This window comes from Aythya ferina, assembly GCF_964211825.1.
Source record: "Aythya ferina genome assembly, chromosome: 21".
Taxonomy (NCBI): domain Eukaryota; kingdom Metazoa; phylum Chordata; class Aves; order Anseriformes; family Anatidae; genus Aythya; species Aythya ferina.
In genome coordinates, this window is record NC_140319.1 from 1,821,488 (window position 1) to 1,841,985 (window position 20,498).

General features: G+C 47.4%; 3 protein-coding genes across 3 annotated transcripts; 1 reads left to right on the plus strand and 2 right to left on the minus strand.

Moving 5' to 3' along the window:
* Positions 1–95: 95 nt before the first annotated feature.
* EMC1 (ER membrane protein complex subunit 1) lies at positions 96–12,216 on the minus strand. Its single transcript, XM_084494838.1, has 23 exons — positions 12,084–12,216; positions 11,880–12,004; positions 11,595–11,660; positions 11,363–11,456; positions 10,796–10,924; positions 10,528–10,654; positions 10,044–10,193; positions 9,506–9,673; positions 8,964–9,035; positions 8,452–8,511; positions 8,111–8,233; positions 7,769–7,865; positions 6,767–6,883; positions 5,636–5,835; positions 5,256–5,405; positions 4,939–5,100; positions 3,311–3,430; positions 2,916–3,053; positions 2,344–2,517; positions 1,990–2,200; positions 1,689–1,773; positions 1,096–1,225; positions 96–857 (listed from the first exon to the last, which is right to left on the minus strand). Exons 1-23 carry the CDS (start codon positions 12,164–12,166, stop codon positions 678–680), a joined length of 2,961 nt encoding a protein of 986 aa, XP_084350964.1. The 5' UTR covers positions 12,167–12,216; the 3' UTR covers positions 96–677.
* A 175-nt stretch (positions 12,217–12,391) lies between these two features.
* Positions 12,392–14,939, plus strand: MRTO4 (MRT4 homolog, ribosome maturation factor). Its single transcript, XM_084494843.1, has 8 exons — positions 12,392–12,467; positions 12,541–12,599; positions 12,682–12,785; positions 12,881–12,962; positions 13,265–13,332; positions 13,609–13,760; positions 14,102–14,178; positions 14,634–14,939. Exons 1-8 carry the CDS (start codon positions 12,440–12,442, stop codon positions 14,778–14,780), a joined length of 717 nt encoding a protein of 238 aa, XP_084350969.1. The 5' UTR covers positions 12,392–12,439; the 3' UTR covers positions 14,781–14,939.
* A 309-nt stretch (positions 14,940–15,248) lies between these two features.
* LOC311422119 (aflatoxin B1 aldehyde reductase member 2-like) lies at positions 15,249–20,489 on the minus strand. Its single transcript, XM_084494842.1, has 7 exons — positions 20,253–20,489; positions 18,929–19,116; positions 18,296–18,400; positions 17,249–17,345; positions 16,921–17,020; positions 16,358–16,487; positions 15,249–15,792 (listed from the first exon to the last, which is right to left on the minus strand). The coding sequence occupies exons 1-7, from the start codon at positions 20,449–20,451 to the stop codon at positions 15,631–15,633; spliced, it is 981 nt and encodes a 326-aa protein (XP_084350968.1). The 5' UTR covers positions 20,452–20,489; the 3' UTR covers positions 15,249–15,630.
* Between the last annotated feature and the right edge of the window lie 9 nt (positions 20,490–20,498).

The window sequence follows — 20,498 nt, forward strand, 5'->3', positions numbered from 1 at the left end:
TGCGCGGTGAGCGCGGCGCTGGGGAGGGGCTGGGGGGAGGGCGGGGTCTCGCTGAGGTAAAAGCGGGTGCGCAGCAAAGAGCAGGCGGTGAGGAGTGGAAGAGAGCGGTGCTGTAATAAATACAGAACACGGAGAGAATTCACAGTCACATTCCTCCTCCCTCCCGCCCCTCCAAAGCCCGATGAGGCAGTTTCCCCCCCCCACTTCAGTGGCTTTCACCTCACAAGCCCCCAACCCAGTTCCCACAGCTCCATCCAAATTGCAACTGGTGTCAGTCTGCATCCTTCCGTCACCACGATCTCAGTCAGAAGAAGAGGTGAGCATCCACAGAACACACCTTTAGTATTATCTTCACTGAAAACAGGGATTTTAGGGCTTTAACAGAGAGCGCAGGGAGGTCTGGGAGTGTTTTTTGTTTTGTTTTATACAGTCACAACAGCCTTCTGTCTCTTCACTATCTCTCTTCCATCTCTTCTCAGGAAGCATACCGTTTTGTTGTACAAGCAGCTTTTCCTTGTATGTATCTTCCAGCAGAAACGCAAGATTAACGTTTACATTCATCATGGTCACTCAGGATGGCATCTCTAACTGAGCCCAGGGGCGATGCTGGGTCACAGGTCACGAGCCAGCCCAGGTCCCAGATACCTTCTCCAGCCTCATTCTCATCACACATAGCCTTACCGCCAGGCACGGTTCAGCAGTTTCACCTGAGCCAGTCTCTTTGTGATCATAGTAGCAAAAACCAGCCCAAAGAGGACACTGCTTATCAGCACGTAGTCGTAGTCATCTTTCAGGACATCAAACTGCTTTGAGGGGTACACTCGGGTCTGGTAGATGTCCAGGCCATACGCAACAACCTAGAGAGACAACACTGTGAGCAGATAGCGCAGCTTCCTGCAGAAACGCATTTACATTTAAAAATTAAAAACAAAAAAACTAACCCACATCTACAGTTCTGATTACAAGAAGAAATAATTAAGCAGTGAGCAGCTACATGATCTGAATTTACAGACCTGCTTGCCACAGGCTACCGTATTACACTGCTCTCCCCACAAATTCCACAGCTCTACCTGGAAGTGTTTCCCTTGAACTCACCAAACATGTAGACTCTAGACCAGAGGGGGCTGTATAAATCCCTCTTATTTGGGATACAGTTTGATTGTAGTTGATAAACCTCTCAGCATGGATCTGCACATCAGGGGAGTATGGAATCAAGTTCTCTTCTCTGAAAGGTATTTAAAGTGAAATATATTTAAAGAGAAATCAAAACCCAACTAAACGCAGCATGCAAAGGACATTACCTAATCATCACAAGCTAGTGAACTAAAACAGCAAACTCAGCAGTTTTTCCCCAGCGCAGATACTTTTTTACTGTAAGACAAACCAAGCATGCCAGCTGGATCAGACTACACTGGAGCAGCCTCCTTTTAGAGTTCTAAAGTTTTTTGTGTCAGTCTTAAAAACTTCAGCCTGTTAGACAGCTACTTCTTAAAAGGGCAGACAACAGGCTTTTTGCTAACAGTAAGACCTGCTGTAATACAGACTGGGAGCAAAGTAGCCTCACTTAAATTCATGCAAGAATTGCCCTTAGTCTGTCCAGGACAAATTGTTCTACTTCACACTAAATACACAAAAATCCATCACTACTCAAAGCTGCCCAGGAACAACCATTATTGTGCCTTGCCTACCTGGTCTGCTCTGTAGGGATCTCTGGGCGACGAGGATCCAGCAGAGCCTTTGGAAGAGAGAGGATAGCCCCAGAGGGAAGCCCAACTGTGCATTAAAAGAAGTGCATCTTAAAAACAGTCATTTTCTGACAGCATTTTCTAATGACTAACACAAATGCTCTCCTGGTGCACATCCTAGCACTTGCCAGGACTCCAAAACAGCCCACAACAAGCAGGATCTTAGCCAGAGAACTTCATCTGAGCACAATGCCTGGTTTATGCAGGTAACACAAACATTCAGAACAAAGCAGCACCCACTTACTGAGCAAGTGACGGCTGGTGATGCCCCGCTCAGTGATGGTGGCTTCCATGGCACTGATAGCAGAGGGGAAGATATAAGATTGCTGGAGGACCTGAGGTAAAAGCGGGCGGTCCAGGGAGCTGAAGGCTGTGGCATTGTATTGCTCCGTCCCCTCATACAGCTCCAGCACAGTGAACTCATTCCGACGTGCTTTTGTGTTCCAGTACTGATACTGAAATGAGAGGGGTTTTAGGAATGTAGAGTACGTTGAGTCAACAGCGGGAAATCACAGAGGATGGTCCAAGCATCTTCTCCACATAGGTTTGTTACTTGACCCTATCTCCTAAACAGGAAGGACAGAATAATACTCCTTACCACCACCCAGTTCTCCGAATGGACCATGTGGACAGGCCCCTTTGCTTTCTTCTGTACCGAAGAGTGGATGATTCTGCCTGTGACTCCATCAATCAGATATATTCCAACGAAAGTGCGCTCATGGTGTGTATCTGTGCTCTCTGTCACCACAGCAAGCAGATTTGGATTCAAGGACTATAGCAGCAGGAAAAGAAAAAACAAGTGAAACCCTTGCTTTTAGTGCCACAGGCAACATGCTTATCTGCATTTCATCCAGGACTAGTCACACTAAACAAAGTATCCTACTTGCACAAATCCTATGGAGAAACCAGCAGTAATTTCCCCATCATCATACGTTTGACTGATTTAATTGCGGCAAGAAAAGATTTTATAAATAAAACCTGCATCAAAATTAGTATCATCTACAAGAAGTTATGGATATTGATATATATATATATATATATATGAAAAAATATGGATACATATAGGAAAAAAGGCATCACAGGGCAAAGGCTTAATCTCAGCCTAGTGCCTACAAAAGGTGTTGAAATCTTGCAATGAGCTAATGCATCAACAAAAAGTTCCTACAGCACCTTATAGAGAACACTGCGATCTCCCATCACACGGCCTTGTGAGTGCACATGCTCATTGGATCTCTTCCCTTTCACTGCTACTATCTTTTGTACTTCAGGGGATATGAACACCTCCCAGATCTCCTCCGTTGTAAGGTCCTACAAGGAAAGAAGCATGACGTAGGAGGTTTTAGCTTGTCCTCAGAAACCATCTTCACCAGTAAGACAAAGGGAGCTTTCTCTGCTTTTAGATTTTAAAATTTCTGAGACACATTTAAAACACGGAAGAAGTCATAAGTCAGCTGAACTACTTTTATTCCATGCCAAGCTATATAAACCCACTGAAAAGATCCACCCACTATCCAGTAGACATTTAAGAAAGTAAAATCAATTAGATTGCAATACATCTTCCACACCTTTTTCAGCCTGAACCCGGACAGCCTGCCCTGCTCAGCATCCACTAGATAAAAGAAGATAGAATGGGCTATTTCTTCTAACTGACGAAGAACATTCTTAGTTGCTGGGAAAGCTGTAACCTGGAAAAGCAAAGAAATTTACACAGGTTAAAAATGAACTGAAAGACAAACAAACAAACAAAACACAGGCAGATTATTTGAAACATTTTCAACACAACAAGGTCTGTCTCATCAGGATAATCTCTTATTTTTGTGTTAAACGCAACTCACAGAATCACACAACTGTAGGGGTTGGAAGGGACCTCCAGAGATCATCAGGTCCAGCCCCCCTGCCAAAGCAGGTTCCTCAGAGCAGGCTGCCCAGGTAGGCGTCCAGACAGGCCTTGAATATCTCCAGAGAAGGAGACCCCACAACCTCCCTGGGCAGCCTGTCCCAGTGCTCCATCACCCTCCCATGAAGCAGTTCTTTTGCATGTTGGTGCAGTACTTCCTGGGCTCCATTTTGTGGCTGTTGCCCCTTGTCCTGTCCCCACAAACCCCTGAAAAGAGGTTGGCCAAATCCCTCTGTCTCCCACACTTAAGATACTTGTAAAAATTAGGAAGATCCCCTCTCAGTCTTCTTTTCTCAAGGCTGAACAGACTCTCAGCCCCTCCTCACAGGGGAGATGCTCCAGGCCCCATAATCATCTTTGTGGCCCTTCACTGGACTCTTTCCAGGAGATCCAAGTCTTTTTTGTACTGAGGACACCAGAACTGGACACAGTGCTCCAGGTGAGGCCTGGCCAGGGCAGAGCAGAGGGGGAGGATCCCCTCCCTTGACCTGCTGGCCACGCTCCTTTTAATGCCCGCCAGGATCCCCTTGGCCTCCTTGGCCACCAGGGCACACTGCTGCCTCACGGCCAACCTGTCGTCCACCAGGACCCCAAGGCCCTTCTCTGCAGAGCTCCTCTCCAGCAGGTCAGCCCCCAGCCTGTACTGATACATGTGGTTGTTCCTTCCCAGGGGCAGAACTCTACACCTGCTCTTATTAAATCTCATTTGGTTTCTTCCTGCCCAGCTCTCTAGCCTGTTCAGGTCTCTCTGAATGGCAGCACAGCCTTCTGGCGTGTCAGCCACTGCTCCCAGCTTTGTGTCATCGGCGTACTTGCTGAGGGCAGACACTATTCCCTCATCAAGGTTGTCGATGAAGATGTTGAACAAGACCAGACCCAGCACTGACCCCTGGGGAACACCGCTAGTCACAGGTCTCCAGCTGGACTCTGCACCACCGATCACCACCCTCTGAGCTCGGCCAGTCAGCCAGTTCTCAACCCACCTTACTGTCCACTCCTCTATCCCACACTTTCTCAGCTTTGCTATCAGGATGTCATGGGAGACAGTATTGAAAGCCTTGCTAAAGTCAAGGTAGATGCCATCCACTGCTCTCCCCCCATCTACCCAGCTGGTGATGCCATTACAGGAGGCTACGAGGTTGGTCGAGCACGATTTCCCCTTGGTGAATCCATGCTGACTACTCCTCATAACCTTCTTCTTTTCCTTCTTTTTCTTTTTTATTGTTTTGTTTTGCTCCAAGAGAGGTATCATTAGCCATAACATGAAGAAAACTGTCTCCAGGCAAAGCAATTTACCTTGTACTCATCATCGATCAGAAGCAGCACTTTGGCATAGTCTTGATCCATAATAGGCAGAAGCAAAGTCTGAAGAATCTGACGCTTCAAAACAGGGGGTGCTACTTGACTTCTCTTCCCAAAGATAGGGTTAAAGACATACAGAAAGCTCATTTTGGTTTCCTAAAAAAGATGCAAAACTTTAAGTCAGACAAAAGAGGTGCTTGTCTACCTGTCACCTGCCAGCATTGACTATTCCATCAAAGTATTCTGCCTGGACCACTGAAGGGATTTTTCTATCGAGACCACATCATGGGTGATAGAGGAAAGGGACTCACCTTGTCCTTAACAAGCAAGGTGCATTGTGGAGGGTGCGGGAAATGGGCTGTTGTTCTTTGGACCATCAGCTTAAAAGAGGCACCCGGTCTCACATTCCTGAGGTACTGCTTCCACAAGATGGTGCCAGAACTGCTTTCAATACCAAAAAGCTGAGCAGAGAGACACAGTAAAACACAAAGTTAAGAACACATCTCTCACATTCAAGTACTGCATCCTTATTCCAAGTATGACAAGGAAAAAGAATTTTAGTCCCTATCCAAAGCTACCACAAAACATCTCCTCAAGACATTCTACTCAAGCACAGGTAGAAACGGGAGAAATTCAGTGCTGAGACTCTAAACTTCAACCCAGAATCAGGTTCTTACCCTGACTTCCTCACCTTTCCTGAAGCAGTGACCATCACCATCATTTTCTGGAGGTTGAATTCATCTCTGGCTAAATTGTCAATGTTAATCTCATTTTTAATCTGACTCCGGGGTTTCCTGGCATCATAAAACATTTTCCAAAGATGGGCAGTCCAGGCTTGCAGCAGGATAAGCTGGGAGGACAATCGCTTCAGAAACATTCCCAGCAAACCATCTGCAAATAGACCAATGGTAATAACAAGGGGAAAAAGGTTACATCCCACTCCACAATTCCCAATCTTGACCAGCAGAAAAACCACAGCCATGCACAAACCTAGGACAGCCGTTTGCCTCTGCCTTCCCATGCAGAAAAGCAGGGTTATAGTTATCGCTTATGACACACCTTCTAGCATTTACCAACCTTCTTGCCACTAGTGTAGTTTACTCCAAAGGACATTCTCACCAACTGAAAGCAAACCTTCCTGTAGAGTAGATGACCTTTTCCTTAATGTTCCTTCTTTCTTGCTGGCAGGCTTGCAGCAAGCACCCTCCTAAAGCTAACCCACCTACAAGGTCAGTATCTCCCCTCTGCACTCATCACGTAGAGCAACAAAAACACTCGTAGTTAAAAAAATACTTAATTCTACCCAATTAGGGTTTATACTTTGCTGCTTGAAAGGAGCAAAACCAGCAGGCTTCACATATATTTCACCACTGGGAAAGCAAGCAAAAAGCAGATTGAGTTCCACTAGAAGGCGTTAGTCAGAAGGATTAGACAAGGATTAGACAACACTGCATGCAGTCTGAAGTTACCTTGAATGGCTGCATCCAGGACAGCAAGAAAAAACAAAACAAAGCAAAAACAAAAGCTATTGCAAAGGAGTCTTCCAGAAAGAACACTATAAGAGGATCAAAGGGAAATTTTTAAGGGAGACGGACAAAATCCCTCCTACTGCTGCCAACTATTTTTGACTGTAAGAATGTAATACATTCACCTGCTCTACCTTTGGCACTGAACTTTAAACAAATATGGGTTTATTTCTGCTCACTTGAATTGCCAGGAGTTGAAATCTCAATCTCAACTCTCAGCTCAGATGAAAAAGAAAATATTTGTTCAGGAAGAAAAAATAAACTCGTGCATAATCTCGTTAAAGTCTATGGCTTACCTGCTTTCTTTCCAAACTCTCCCTCCAACTCAGCCTGTGCACCTGTGAGAGGTAGATCCACCATCTCCAAGCTCACCACTTCTGCCAGTGACTCCTCTCTACTCCATAAAACTTTTCCTGGTAAGAAATATGAGTAGGATATTGGGACAAATCAAAATAAAGTAAGAGCATACTACATATCTGTGCTATGCCTAGTTGCATTAGCTGGTGTTACTCATAAAGCCCTTTTCATCTTAATCTCCGAGAAAACACTTCTGGAGGAAAAATCATTACTTGGTATAGAAATATCTTCCTGGTGCTTCAAATGCAAATCATTGTTCTTCATTAAACGCAAAATAGAATATACCTAATAAAACACACTTTGCTTTTTCATGGACAGACCGATACATTATGCAACTGGAGCCACTATTGCAAAAAAAACAAATCAAAAAGCACAAGAACACTAAAACCAATTTAATGTTTTAAAAGGGTTGAAATCTGTAAAGTTTATTCAAAATATTTAATATTCAGTATGAACTTAGAGATGTCTTTTAACCCCTATAATATTCATGTCACCAAAATGGACTTTCAACCCTTTGTCCAAATTAGCATTTCTGCCAGGAGGATTTTTCCTGAAGAAACTTTGAGGAAACTTTACAACACAGCTTAGGCTCTCATCCTACATTAAGGGTTTTGAAATCTAAAATGAATAAATCAAAATAAAAATCCAAAGGCTCCATCTGTACAAACACCACCACAGAATAGTTTCCTATGAAAGATGTGAAAGAGGGTGAAAGATGATGCAAGCCTCCAGTATCTTTCAGGAGATATAGATTCAGGGGATAAAGCTCAAGAGATTTCAATTAATTTTGGCAGTTTCCAAAGAACACATTCATAAGATACAAGAACTGGGTTGTACAGCACTGGAATCTTCTTGTCCTACAACAAGAAGGTATACACTGGTAAAAAAAAAAAAAAAACAAAACAAAAAAACAGACCAGGTTAGCTGTTCATGCCAATTACCTGGCTGCTGAAGGAACATCAGCATGTGGTCTTCTGTTTGCACCAATGCTCGATAGCCTACAGAGTCATCCTTCTTCAGGAAAACTTGGATATATAGCTGGAAAAAAATAAAAGGTGAGCAAAACAGTAAGGTTAATGATCACATCACCTTCCTGGAGGAAAGCAAAACCTCAGGCCTCTGAGGTGAAATGAGCAAACAGTACAATTGCACCCAGTAATCCTGTACATTCACAGAATGCCTTGCATCTCATCTGGGCAGCTCTACAAATCCTGCCAAATCAGGGTATGAGGGTATCACAAGTCTCATAAATCACAGGATTGAAGTAATCTCTCCCTGCTCACCTGCTCTGGTTTGGCACCGCTATGCTCCAGGTTAAAGGTAATTGTGGTATCCAACAACCTTTGTCCAGTTTCAACCAGGTAGAGGTTAATATTGTAGGTTTGATTGGAACAGGTTAAGGATTCCTGTAATATCATGCAAAAAAAAAAAAAGCTGAGTTGAAATTAAATGCCACGCCAAATTCTGCACAAGAATTTCATGTTGAGCAAGAGCTATGGCTTCTAGATGGTTCTGCATTATTTGTGTGGAAGTGGTATGACACCTTTTACATTTTGCTCCAACAAGCAAAGGAAGAAAATGGACTGTCAAGTACTTCCATTCTTGAGAACAACCTGCCTTATACCTGTTTCTGGGAATCCTCCAGAGCATTTCCTGCATAAAGGTCATCAGAGTTTACAGGTTTCTGAAATGAGAAGAGGTAACATGGCTTGAGTCCTCAATGGAAGTATAAAAAATAAAAATAAAATGTTTTTTGAGTGCCTGACAAGTCTCAGCTTGACTCTAAAATCAGGCAGGAGATAGTTCTGATAAAGTTCACATCAGTAAAGTAGATTTCTGGGTTACACACTAGCAACATAGCACTAGCCAATGCTAAAAAAAAAAAAAAAAAAAAAAAAAAAAGCAGGCTGTACATAGGACAGCATGCCTCACCAAGCCAGAGATAGCCTTAGCTGAATGTAATCAAGATCTGCTTGCATGACCATTGACATCCTACGTCTGAGAAGATAATTAAATCTTGCTCTCTCAAGCTGCTAGTCACCCCTTGGCCTGTGAAGGAAAACACTTGCAGAACCCACCCCAAGGAACAGCCACAGTATGGAGCTCTGCTACATAGTACCAGCAAATTGCACCAACCAGTTCACTCCTGCAGGTCAGCACAGCAGCCACAGTCTTCTCTCCAGTTGTTGCAAAGCTCACCAGTGCTGCCTGAGAAAAAAAAAAATAAAATAAAAGCAGAAAGTCATAAAACAAACAAGAAAAACCCCAAACCTCAACAAAAACTACCCATGAAACAAATTAAGCCAGTGCAGAATTAACAGATAAGCTTTCACAGTCAATTTTTAAATTGTATTGTTTCACCAAAAAAAACAAACAAAAAACTCTAAAGCTGAAAATACTCCTCAGAAAGGTCACATAGATACACGCATCTCTCCATCCACCTCAAACCCAGGAAGCCATCTCAATGCTGACAGTTACCAGCAACAAAGTATAACAAAACCCATGTTTGGAAACATGTCAGCTGATGCTATAAATGCAATCAAATGGTTTTCAGATGTTGCAACAGAGAACACAACTGAAAAAAAGAAGCTCAGCAGCTTGTTAAAAACACCCAGCACAGGGGTGTTTGTTTTTAAGCCGTCATCAGCCCTCTCAGTTAAATGCTCTTTTTTGGTTACCTGTTGGAAGTCTCGAAGGTGGCTGAGCAGCCCATGTTTGTACTGCAGCAGAGAGAAGTGGGTAGGAGACAATTGCAAGAAGAACTGAGTCCGTGAGGCATTGATTAGATTGGGTTGAGTGGCCAATACCCTGGGCTGGAAGCCATCAGCAAACTCCAGGTCAAGTGACTGTGGAAAGGAGAGAAGCAAACGTTGTCATGAAAACTTTTTCTTCAGTGAAACGAATAGCTTCCTTTTATCAACAGCAATATACGCTTTATGAAAAAGTTCCATCAGGAAATAAAAAAAAGAGAGAAAAAGCAAGGAGAGCTGGATTACCCTTGACGCAAAGCTCTAGAGACATCAATCCAGAAGTACTGATTTAGACACAATATGTAGTTTTCTCTCCTTTCCTTCAACTTCTGGATCATGCCCACCCCCAACACACACCTCTTCAGTCATTCTGCAGTTTGAGAGAACTGCTGTACTCCCAGGCTCAGTCAGGCCCCAGATTAGTTGGACAATGAATTGTGTACCGTGCGCTCTCAGCACTGCTCACCTGCAGCGGGATCTGCTTCATCTCCTGCTCTGTCTCCAAGGAGCAAACATAAAGAGAATGCGTATCCACGTCTGCGCACACCAGCACTGCCTCCCCCACCACGCTGCATGCTCCATTTAAGCTCTTCAGCCACGGGGCTGCTACTTTGGTCTGCCAATTGAGACATGATGAAGATGTCAACGGCATAAAAGTCTTCAAAGAAAACTCGGCCACAGCCAAAGATATTTAAGATAGAACTATTTTTACACATGACCCCAGGATAAACTGTCTATCAAGCTGTGATTGCCAAAATGGTCTTGATTAGCAACTACAAGGACAATTAAGATTGCTTTCAGGGCATTCAATGGTGAAATCCATTTCTTGGCCAGGAGGCAATGCCATGGTGAAAGGGAAGTTTAATTGCATCACACTAACAATTAATTACTCTGCACAACACGTTTATTAACATCAAGCTCAACATTTTGGAGCCATGATCAAGCATTACCTGTTCTGTGATTTCTCCATCTTCTACACTGAACGTTAAAACATTCAAGTGGCTCTGGGGAACGATTCCAAGCACATGGATCACTCCAGTCCCACGGGAATATAACAGCTGGTACCGAGTACTCTCACTGCAAGAGAAACAGTGGCAATGAAGCACCTCTTTCTCATGTTATCGTTTGCAGAAGCATAAGACAAGTACAGCATCCTTTCAGCCCCAAGGCATCAGAGTCTGACAGAAGTTTATGCTTCTACTGAAAATACATTCTCACCTTTCTGGTAAGTGTTCTACCCATTTCAGGTGCCCGTTGGACAGGTAGTGAAGGGAGATAGCTGCCTTCTTCAGGACTGCCACGTACTTCACCGTGTCCTGTAGCCCCACCAAACTAGCTGTCTGGAAACTAAACACAAGTCAGAGACAATGAATTAGAAAGTAATTTTTAGGACAAAAATCACCCTATTTGAACACCCCCTTCAAACGTTTAAAACCTATCTTGAAGTACAACTTACTAGTCACTTTAGCTATCCTTGTTGATTTCGAGCCTGATCATTTGACTAGAATCTAAATAGCCCAATGCAAACACGTTTAACATTGTATGTGGGAAGAAAAGAAAACACCCATGAAATAAAAAGTGTATCTTCTACTACTGGTTAGCTAAGACATAAAAACAGCATTAAATTTAACTAATTGTGCATCGCTATAGAATTTATCCAGATGTTATTTTGGAAACCTCGCATCCAATATATCCCCATAACACAGATCCAAAGTAGGAGACCCCTTTCCTCCACTGTAGGCCACCATGACAAAGGGAAGAACACAGCCCAAACACAAGTCCTACCTGCCAGTGTCCAGCGACGTCTCCCAGTTCAGCCCTCCAATGTTGGTCTCCCAGGAACGCAAAATGCGCCCAGCATTGGACACGGTGATCGCATCTGCTCAAGAAACAAACACAAAGCTTACGTCCACCACAACTCCACAAAGCGAGGAGCTCTGGCAAGCCTCGCAGATCCCAACACACAGCTGAGGTCCTGTTTTAAGGCCAAGCGCTCACACCTGCCTGCTCTCCTTACCCTGCCCGTGGACCAGCATCGCGTCTATCGCTCCTTCAGGGGTTCCTTTGTCTACATGGCGCCACACTGAAAGAAACACGGTTAAATGAGAACGAGATTCACTCCCCAAGGGTATTTAGCTGTTGTTATTTTTAAAACCCGGCTTTTTAGAGCAAAAAGCAACAGCAGGGCGCAGCCTGCCTGCCCTAATGAAGCACCTGAAGCTCCCCCAGCCCAGCACCGCGCTGCCCTCAGCCCCCCACGGCTCCAGCCGCGCTCTGCACCCCCAGGCCCCGCTTCACTCACGGATTTCGCCGTTCCTGGAGCTGAGCGCAGCCACCACGTTCTGCTGGGTGGCCGCCAGCAGCTTCTTGGAGCCCTGCGCGGCCTCCAGGGAGGCGAACTTCAGCTTCCCCACGTACTGCTGCCTCCTGCGGGGACACAAGACGCCGGGCCCGTGAGGCGGACCGAGGGCAGAGCAACCCCCGGGGGAACCCCCCCAGCACTCACCAGTCGAATTTCCCCACTTGGTCCTCGTAGACAGCAGCGCCCAGCGGCACCAGCAGCAGCAGCGCCCACAGCCCCGCCGCCATGGCAGCAGCCACCAAGCTCCCAGCGTGCCCCGCCACAGGAAACCGGGGCTTTAACACCTCCCTAGGGCTGCGCTCAACGCTGCCTGAGTGAAAACCCGGACCTAGAACCGCGGCGGTATCCCCACAGCAGCCCGAAAAGGGTCGGGGTGAGGGGAAGCGGCGGCAGCCCCAGCCCCTGACAGGGGAGCCGGAGCCAGCCCCGGCCCCCACAGCGGGCAGCCCGCCGCCGCCTCTCCCAGCAGCCCCCGCGGCGGCCGGGGCCCCGCAGGCGCCATGCCGAAATCCAGGCGAGACCGCAAGGGTGAGCCCCCAGCTCCCCTCCCCGGCTGTTCCCCCCTCAGCTCCCTTCACTAATGTGTATTATCTCCCCGTAGTGTCCCTGACGAAGACGCCCAAGAAGGGGCTGGAGGCCAAGCAGGCGCTGATCGCTGAGGTGAGCCCCGCGCGGTCGCCGCGTTTCCCCCGTTCCCCCCCCCACCTCACGGTGCGCTCCCCGCTGACGGCTCTTCACACAGCTGCGGAAATGCGCCGACACCTACAAGCACATCTTCGTCTTCTCCGTCGCCAACATGAGGAACAGCAAGCTGAAGGACGTCCGCAACGCCTGGAAGCACAGCCGGTGAGCTGCCGGCCCCGGGGTGGGGAAGGGGGGATTGGGATTCAAGGCGCTTCTCCACGCCCCCCCCCCTCCTCCTTCACCTCCTCTCTCCACAGGATTTTCTTCGGGAAGAACAAAGTCATGATGGTGGCGCTGGGGAAGGAGCCGAGCAGCGAGTACAAGGAGAACTTGCACCAGGTGGGTGCTGAGGGCAGCGGGGGATGCTGGCTAGGGCCTCCCAAAGCCGTGTCTGGCTTGGGCTGGCCATGGAACAGAATGCCCCCCTCATGGGTTCACCTGGTTCCTCATCCTGCATGTATCATGTGCTGTTTAATCTGCCTTTGCACACAGATGTGCAAACAGGGTGGAGAATAATCAAGGCCGAGTATTAGAAATGGTTCTGGGGTCTGTTTCGAAGCTTATCCTGACATACAGGACTGAACTCTAGAAGATAGCGGCCTGGATGTTGCCTCAGCCCCCGCATGGCTTATTTCTTCCAGGTCAGCAAACACCTGAGGGGAGAAGTTGGTCTCCTCTTCACCAACCGCACCAAAGAGGAGGTGGATGAGTAAGTATCACACGTCCATGTGATAGCTGTGACTCTGAAGTACAGAATGGCCTCTTTCTCATCTCCCTGACTACCTCACTTACTGCTGCTCTGATTTATGCTACCTCAAGTAGCAGTGCTGGTTTTTAAGGTATTTCCAGCAGTAGGGAGCAGCACAAAGCCTGCAGTTAAGCGCTGCCTTCCTCTGCTCCCCACGAAAACAAACAAAAAAAAAATGGAGCAATCTGCCCAGAGAGCATTCCTGTAGCTCAACCTCTCGTTGCCCATCTGTCTCAGTTGGTTCTCCAAGTTCAAGGAGGTGGACTTCGCACGAGCAGGGAACAAGGCAACTTACACTGTCAGGCTCGACACAGGACCCTTGGAGCAATTTCCCCACTCCATGGAGCCTCAGTTACGGCAGCTGGGATTGCCAACAGCTTTAAAGAAAGGTACGTGAGGCGGCCACTTCGGTTTTGGTCTGTAAGGTCTGTGCAGACTGTTTTAAGGAGAGCATTACAGTCAAGTGTAACAAGAACTGAATGTTGGAGAAAATCTGGTGGAAACCTTTCTCCTTGTACAGGTGGTGCTCAAATTTTTTTTTTATTCCTCTTGCACTATCTTTCCCAAACTGAAGTCACAGGAGCAGGGAACCAACTGACTTTCTGCCATCCTTTTTTCGGTGCAAACAGCTGGGCCTAGCCTATAGCCAGCACACTGGCATCCAAATCAGAAGCCAGATGCATTTTGTTTGTTTGTTTGTAGGCTGTTACAAGAGCTTTTGTTCCTGCAGGTGTGGTGACGTTACTTTCAGATTATGAAGTCTGCAAAGAAGGAGACATTCTGACACCTGAACAAGCCCGTGTGCTGGTGAGTAATGTGACACAGCACCCGCACAAGTCTGCCTCTGAATTTCTGCAGAGACAGAATCATTAATTGTTTGGTTCAATTCTGCTCATGGGTCTCAGTTCTCAGACTGAGGTGTGCAGTCCTTCGCATCAATCAGGGCAATGCAGTGAATATCCTAAAGGGGGTGCCAAAACTCTGCTTTGCCTCTGCAGCGATAAAGCTGAACACCAGGGTTTAACAACCAGGCTGAAAAAACAGCAATCCGATGTGTTGGAGGCCAAGGTGGTTGTTCAGTATGTGCTACTTTGGTGTTCCTTAAATCCAAGCAATCAAGGAAATGGGCAGCACCAACTCTTGGCTGCTAGGGAAATTCAGTTCTATGTAATATTTCTCAAAACCAGCTTATATGGTACCTGTATTGTTAAACTAGCCACAGAGACAACAGCGCAGAATGACAGGTTTCTGCTCTATCCTAGAAACTCTTCGGCTACGAGATGGCAGAGTTTAAAGTGACCATCAAATTTGTGTGGAACTCTGAGACAGGAGAATTCCAGAAGCTTGTGGGAGACGAGGAGGAGGAAGAAGATGAAGAGGAAGAAGACAATGACATCTGTGAGGACTAGCAGCAGTCCTTGTGTTTGGACGTTAGACAGATCTCTGTTTTAGAGATGAAAGGGGAGGATGTTTTCCTTGCCTGTTTGCAGGGAGAGGATGTATGGCTAACTCAAATCTTGTTAAAAGATGATCTATGCTTTTTTAATATAAATGTATATAAAACTTCAGCTTGGTGTTGGTGCTGTATGAGTGCTGCTGGGATCCAAGGAAATCCCAAGACTCCTGTTTCACTAGGGTCCAGTTTAGCTCTGTAGACGGCTTAGGCCAGGTTTAGTTATGGGTGCAGAGTTGAAGACTCTGGCAAATGCTCGTAGCATAAATTTCCCTATATACACCAACTACTTGGTAATTCTTGTTTTGACATAACACACCTGATACTAGGTAAGGTTATCGGTTTGGGCTCATCTTCTGATAAGAGCTACTGCTGCCAGGGAAATACCAACCATGATAAAGCACCACAATTAAGAGGCAGGGACTGGATTAGGAAAATGCTTTATTCTTTCACATAATTATTTAAGATTCCTTATTAACTGAAAGCAGCACTAGGACCCTCACCCAGTTACATTCTCTATTTTCTCCTATCAACTGCATCTTTAAATTACAGCATGTGCTGTGTAAAGGCAAACTTCTAGGAGGGGAGACAGTATATGGACATGGCCCAACGCACCGAGTGCTGAAGGGGTAGTGTAGGCACAGGCACACGAATCATACAAAGCTTCATCACTACGAGAAAAATCACAACCTGCCATGTCAATCAGCGGGGCGGCATGGGCAAGTACCTCTTGTGCTTCCAGAGACCTGTGCTTCACCCTCCTGCTGAGCCGCTCATGGCACCAACTTTCTTTTCTCTACCCCAATCTAGCGGAAATAGTTGGGGCAGTCGTGCGCAGTCAGGTTCCAGGCTGCGTCAAAGGCCTCCACGACAGGCGGGAGCAGGGGCCCCTCTTCGCTGTAGTCAAGGTTCTGCTCTAGCTGCTCCAAGCTGGACATCCCGATGATAACGGCGTCTCCCAGAGAACCCTTGTAAAGCAATTTGAGGGTAAGCAATTCCTCTTAGAAACTCAGCTCACCTCCCGAGCCATTTCAGGCCAAACCTTAAATGTTTCTGATAACGCAGTAACTCCAGGATGTTTATGCAACTGATGCAATAGAGTTAAACTCGCATGAACTCCAAGTTGCTATCTCCAAATTGTGCCTACCCCTCAAGGCTGCTAAATCCCACTTTATGGGGGTGGCAGGGGCTATTCTGGGGAATATGAACACTGACTTCCTAATCAGTGAAAAGCCAAGTCATCTCTTCAAGGAAGCTGGCTGGTGGGGAAACCAAGACCAAAGTAACCGGCACTTAAAATCTTCCAATCCTATGAACACGATATTCTGTGGGGCAACAGCTGACTTGCCCCTACATCCTGATGGGCGGAGACTGCACAGCAATTTTCATTTTGAACCACCATGAACCCACAGGATATTTAGATTAAAAGATAACTGTCCACAGGCATGCAGTAAACCACTGCGTGCTGCAAAAGCTGCCCAATTCAGGTACTGCTGCATAGACTGCTTGGTTATGGCCAGGTCAAACTCTTACCTGCAGTTTGGAGTGATTGTACAGCCAACGCAAAGCAGCAGAAGTCAGGCTTGGTGGGTTGGAACCATAAGCATCTTTCAGAGCTTTTTCTACTAGGGCAATTCCTTCAAAATTCTGCTTCTTCCAGTACCTGCAAGAAGAGAAATCAATGTTACTGCCCTTGTGAATCATAAATCTATATCCTAAACGAATATGAAAGGCTTTTGGGAGCCTCGTACAGCTATCTGTAGCCCCCAAGGTCTTCCACAATCCACCCCTGCAAGTCAGGGGGAAGCTGAGCTTCAAAACCACTTTGAAAAGCTGTCATGTGCCACAGTCCCAACCACGTTCAGAAGAAGGAAACGAGGTGCTCAGTGCCGTTACCTCAATCCTGAACAAAAGCAGCATGAAGGCTGCCCTGCAGCAGCCCAGAAAGGACACAAACCTGCACAGAATCACTGCACAGGATTTGGTCATTTTGCTTCCTCACAGCAGACGGTAAGGTTGGGATTTTTTGTTTTGTTTTTTGACAATGTAGCCACTCCTGTCCCACCTCCCTATTCTTCCAGGGGTACAAGACACACCTGTCCCTGTAGGCTTGAGCCCAGTCATTCCCAAAAAATCTTCCAGTGGGTTTGCGAGTGTCTTTATCCTCATACTTGTACTTTCCAGTCAGCAGCCCTCCTGCAAAGGGTCAGCAGCATGTTTAGTGATGAGCTGGCTCTTCTACAGCCCCCATTCCACGTGTTTTTGTCTCAAAGTCTCCTTGACCAGTCAGGCATCTCTGACCTGGATGATGCCTTAACAGATTCCTGTGACCACATACCTATTTTTGTCTCTCCTTTCCAGTGGTCACACCCCTCCAGCCCACACCACCCCGCAGTACCCCTCCTTGCCCACCCCTCCTCATACCAGCCAGGGGGTTGTAGGCGTAGAACCGCAGTCCGAAGTGTCTCAGGCAAGGGAACAGCTCAGCTTCCACCTGGCGAGTGGTAGCATTGTACATGCCCTGCACAAAGGTGAAGACAACAATCTCAAACACTAGCTCATGATAGCAGTGATGTGCACAGGATGGCTTCAGGCCTCCCAGCACGAATCCTGGCTGGTTAAGTCATGACTTAGATCTGCTTATCAGGTGGCACCCAGGTATCATTTAGCGGTGACACCAGGTCTGTCAGCCAGCAGCAACAGTTTATTTGCAGAGCAATGCACTTCTATCCTTCATTAGGCTTTTCTTCTCATTTTAGTTTCTGCTCATAAACAAAACTGGGCATTTTGGGATCTGTACTTGCAGCAGATATGCAATCTGGGAAAATAATTTAGCTTTTTACTCATTCCTGAAAAAAAAAAAAAAAAAAAAACATCTGCAGCAGCAAGATTCCTCCTCAGAAGTGCTATTCCCATTAAATGGTGTGGGAGTGCCTCTTTCTATAGATCACAGCTTTATCAATCATGCATTAAAGGATCTCAAACAGCCTTTTCCCCACCCTTCCCAGACAATACTATCATCTTATCCAGAGGAGTGGCTTCAGGTCATACCAGTTCATTAGCTGCCTAGGAACAGACTTACAGGACTGCAAACAATAATGCAGAAATTACTTCAGTTTCACATCACACAACTCATTAACTCCAGAAAAAAAAAGTGCATACTCAGCTTTTTCTTGGAAGTGATCTCACTCAACTTGCTCTTCACCTGTGTCCTGAAATGCGCCCTAAAAGGACTTTCCAGCCTAACTGCAGCAGCTTCCTTTTTGTGTTTATATCTGGCACACTGGGAGCCACTCTAAGACTTGGGGCTCCCAGCCCCTGCCTCATGGTGACCGACCATTGCTGTCTGCTGTTATGACACACAGAACCACCTGTGTGTTGTTTTGGTCTGAAGCCTCAGATTCTTTCAGTTCAATTTGTCTCAGCCTCTACAAAAGATCTGCTGGACCATGGAAGGTCCACATCCCTCACCTGGTAGACAGTTGGCATCACCCAGTTGTTGTATTTGCAGATGGTGCAGATTTCTGCGACCTCCCACGCTGCATAGTTTGATAGTCCGAGTTCTTTAAACTTCCCCTGTAGAGGAAAGGAATAAAAGGGTATTCAAAGCCAAGCTTTAAAAGTGTGTTTGTAAACAGTGCAAGATATGTATGGTGAAAGGAACAGTCACTGAAATATAGCCCAGAGTTCTCTGCTCATCCCTGTCCAGCTCTTCCAGATGATTACGAATTATAAGACCTAACAAAAACATTTCCCCTATTTCACATTCCTTTTGAACTCACACTTCCAATTTCAGTGGCACTATTAGGTCAACACAGTTCAGGAATTCTTCACCCATTACCTAAACTGATCTGAACCTAATCTGTTAACACAACTGAAAACAAAGTTCACAAGTTCTAACGGTTCCAAGTACGCCTGAGAACAAAGTGCACCATGTGAACTAGGTGAATGTGCACAAGTGCCAGTTGTATGGCTTCCCCCTGCTCCCCCCACCTACCGCTGTGCAAACCCCACGCTGCAGAGGAACGCAGCGAGCATCCCAATTTAAAATGTGGTGGGAGGGAATCAAGAGACAGTCCAGGACTGGACTTCTTCCCACTTTACTTCTTTGTGCAGCTCATTGCAGGCACGCAGCGTCTCCTCCACCGGGGTGCCGTGGTCAGGGGAGTGGAGGTAGAAGAGCTCCACGCTGGTCCTCTGCAGCCTCCGCAGGGACTCTTCCAGCTGTGATCTCACGCACTCGGGCTTCAGCGTGTTCCCTTCCCACGGGTTGGCCTTGGTGGCGACTTCCACTGGCAGAGAGAAAACAAGCAACGATGAGTGGGGGCTCTGCGGAAACGGAACAGGCTCGGGGCGCCCAGTGGACGGCCCCTTTCCCCTCAGGGCCAGGGGTCGCGCCCTCACACAATCACAGAATCACAGAATTTCTAGGTTGGAAGAGACCTCAAGATCAACGAGTCCAACCTCTGACCTAACACTAACAGTCCTCCACTAAACCATATCCCTAAGCTCTACATCTAAACGTCTTTTAAAGACCTCCAGGGATGGTGACTCCACCACTTCCCTGGGCAGCCCGTTCCAATGCCCAACAACCCTTTCAGTAAAGTTCTTCCTAACATCCAACCTAAAACTCCCCTGGCGCAACTTCAGCCCATTCCCCCGCATCCTGTCACCAGGCACGTGGGAGAACAGACCAACCCCCACCTCGCTACAGCCTCCTTTAAGGTACCTGTAGAGAGCAATAAGGTCATCCCTGAGCCTCCTCTTCTCCAGGCTGAACAAGCCCAGCTCCCTCAGCCGCTCCTCGTAGGACTTGTTCTCCAGGCCCCTCACCAGCTTCGTCGCCCTTCTCTGCACCCGCTCAAGCACCTCCATGTCCTTCTTGTAGCGAGGGACCCAAAACTGAACACAGCACTCGAGGTGCAGCCTCACCAGAGCTGAGTACAGGGGGACGATCACCTCCCTAGCCCTGCTGGCCACACTGTTCCTGATACAAGCCAGGATGCCGTTGGCCTTCTTGGCCACCTGAGCACACTGCTGGCTCATATCCAGCCGACTATCCACCATCACTCCCAGGTCCTTCTCTGCCTGGCAGCTCTCCAACCATTCCTCTCCCAGCCTGTAGCTCTGCTTGGGGTTATTGCGCCCCAGGTGCAGGACCCGGCACTTGGCCTTGTTGAACTTCATGCAGTTGACCTCAGCCCATCGGTGCAGCCCATCCAGATCCTCCTGCAGAGCTTTCCTACCCTCGAGCAGATCGACACACGCACCTAACTTGGTGTCATCTGCAAACTTACTGAGGGTGCACTCAGTGCCCTCATCCAGATCATCGATGAAGATATTAAAGAGGACCGACCCCAGCACCGAGCCATGACCCCTTCCCCTCAGCCCCCTGCTCCCCCCTCACCGCCTTCCCCCTGCCCGTTACCCGAGTGCTCTCCGGCGGCCAGCAGCGAGCCCAGGATGCGCTCGGACTCGCCACCCGCGTACATGTACGCGGTGTCCAGCAGGCGGTGGCCCCGCCGCACGAAGGCGCTCAGCAGCGGGGCGCTCCCCTCAGGAGCCACCCGCCGCCCCAGCTCCATGGCGCCCAGCACCACAGCGGGTCTCGCGCCTCTCGCCGCCATCGCTGCCTCTGGCACTGGGCAGGCGCGGGCAGGGGGAGCCTCCTTGT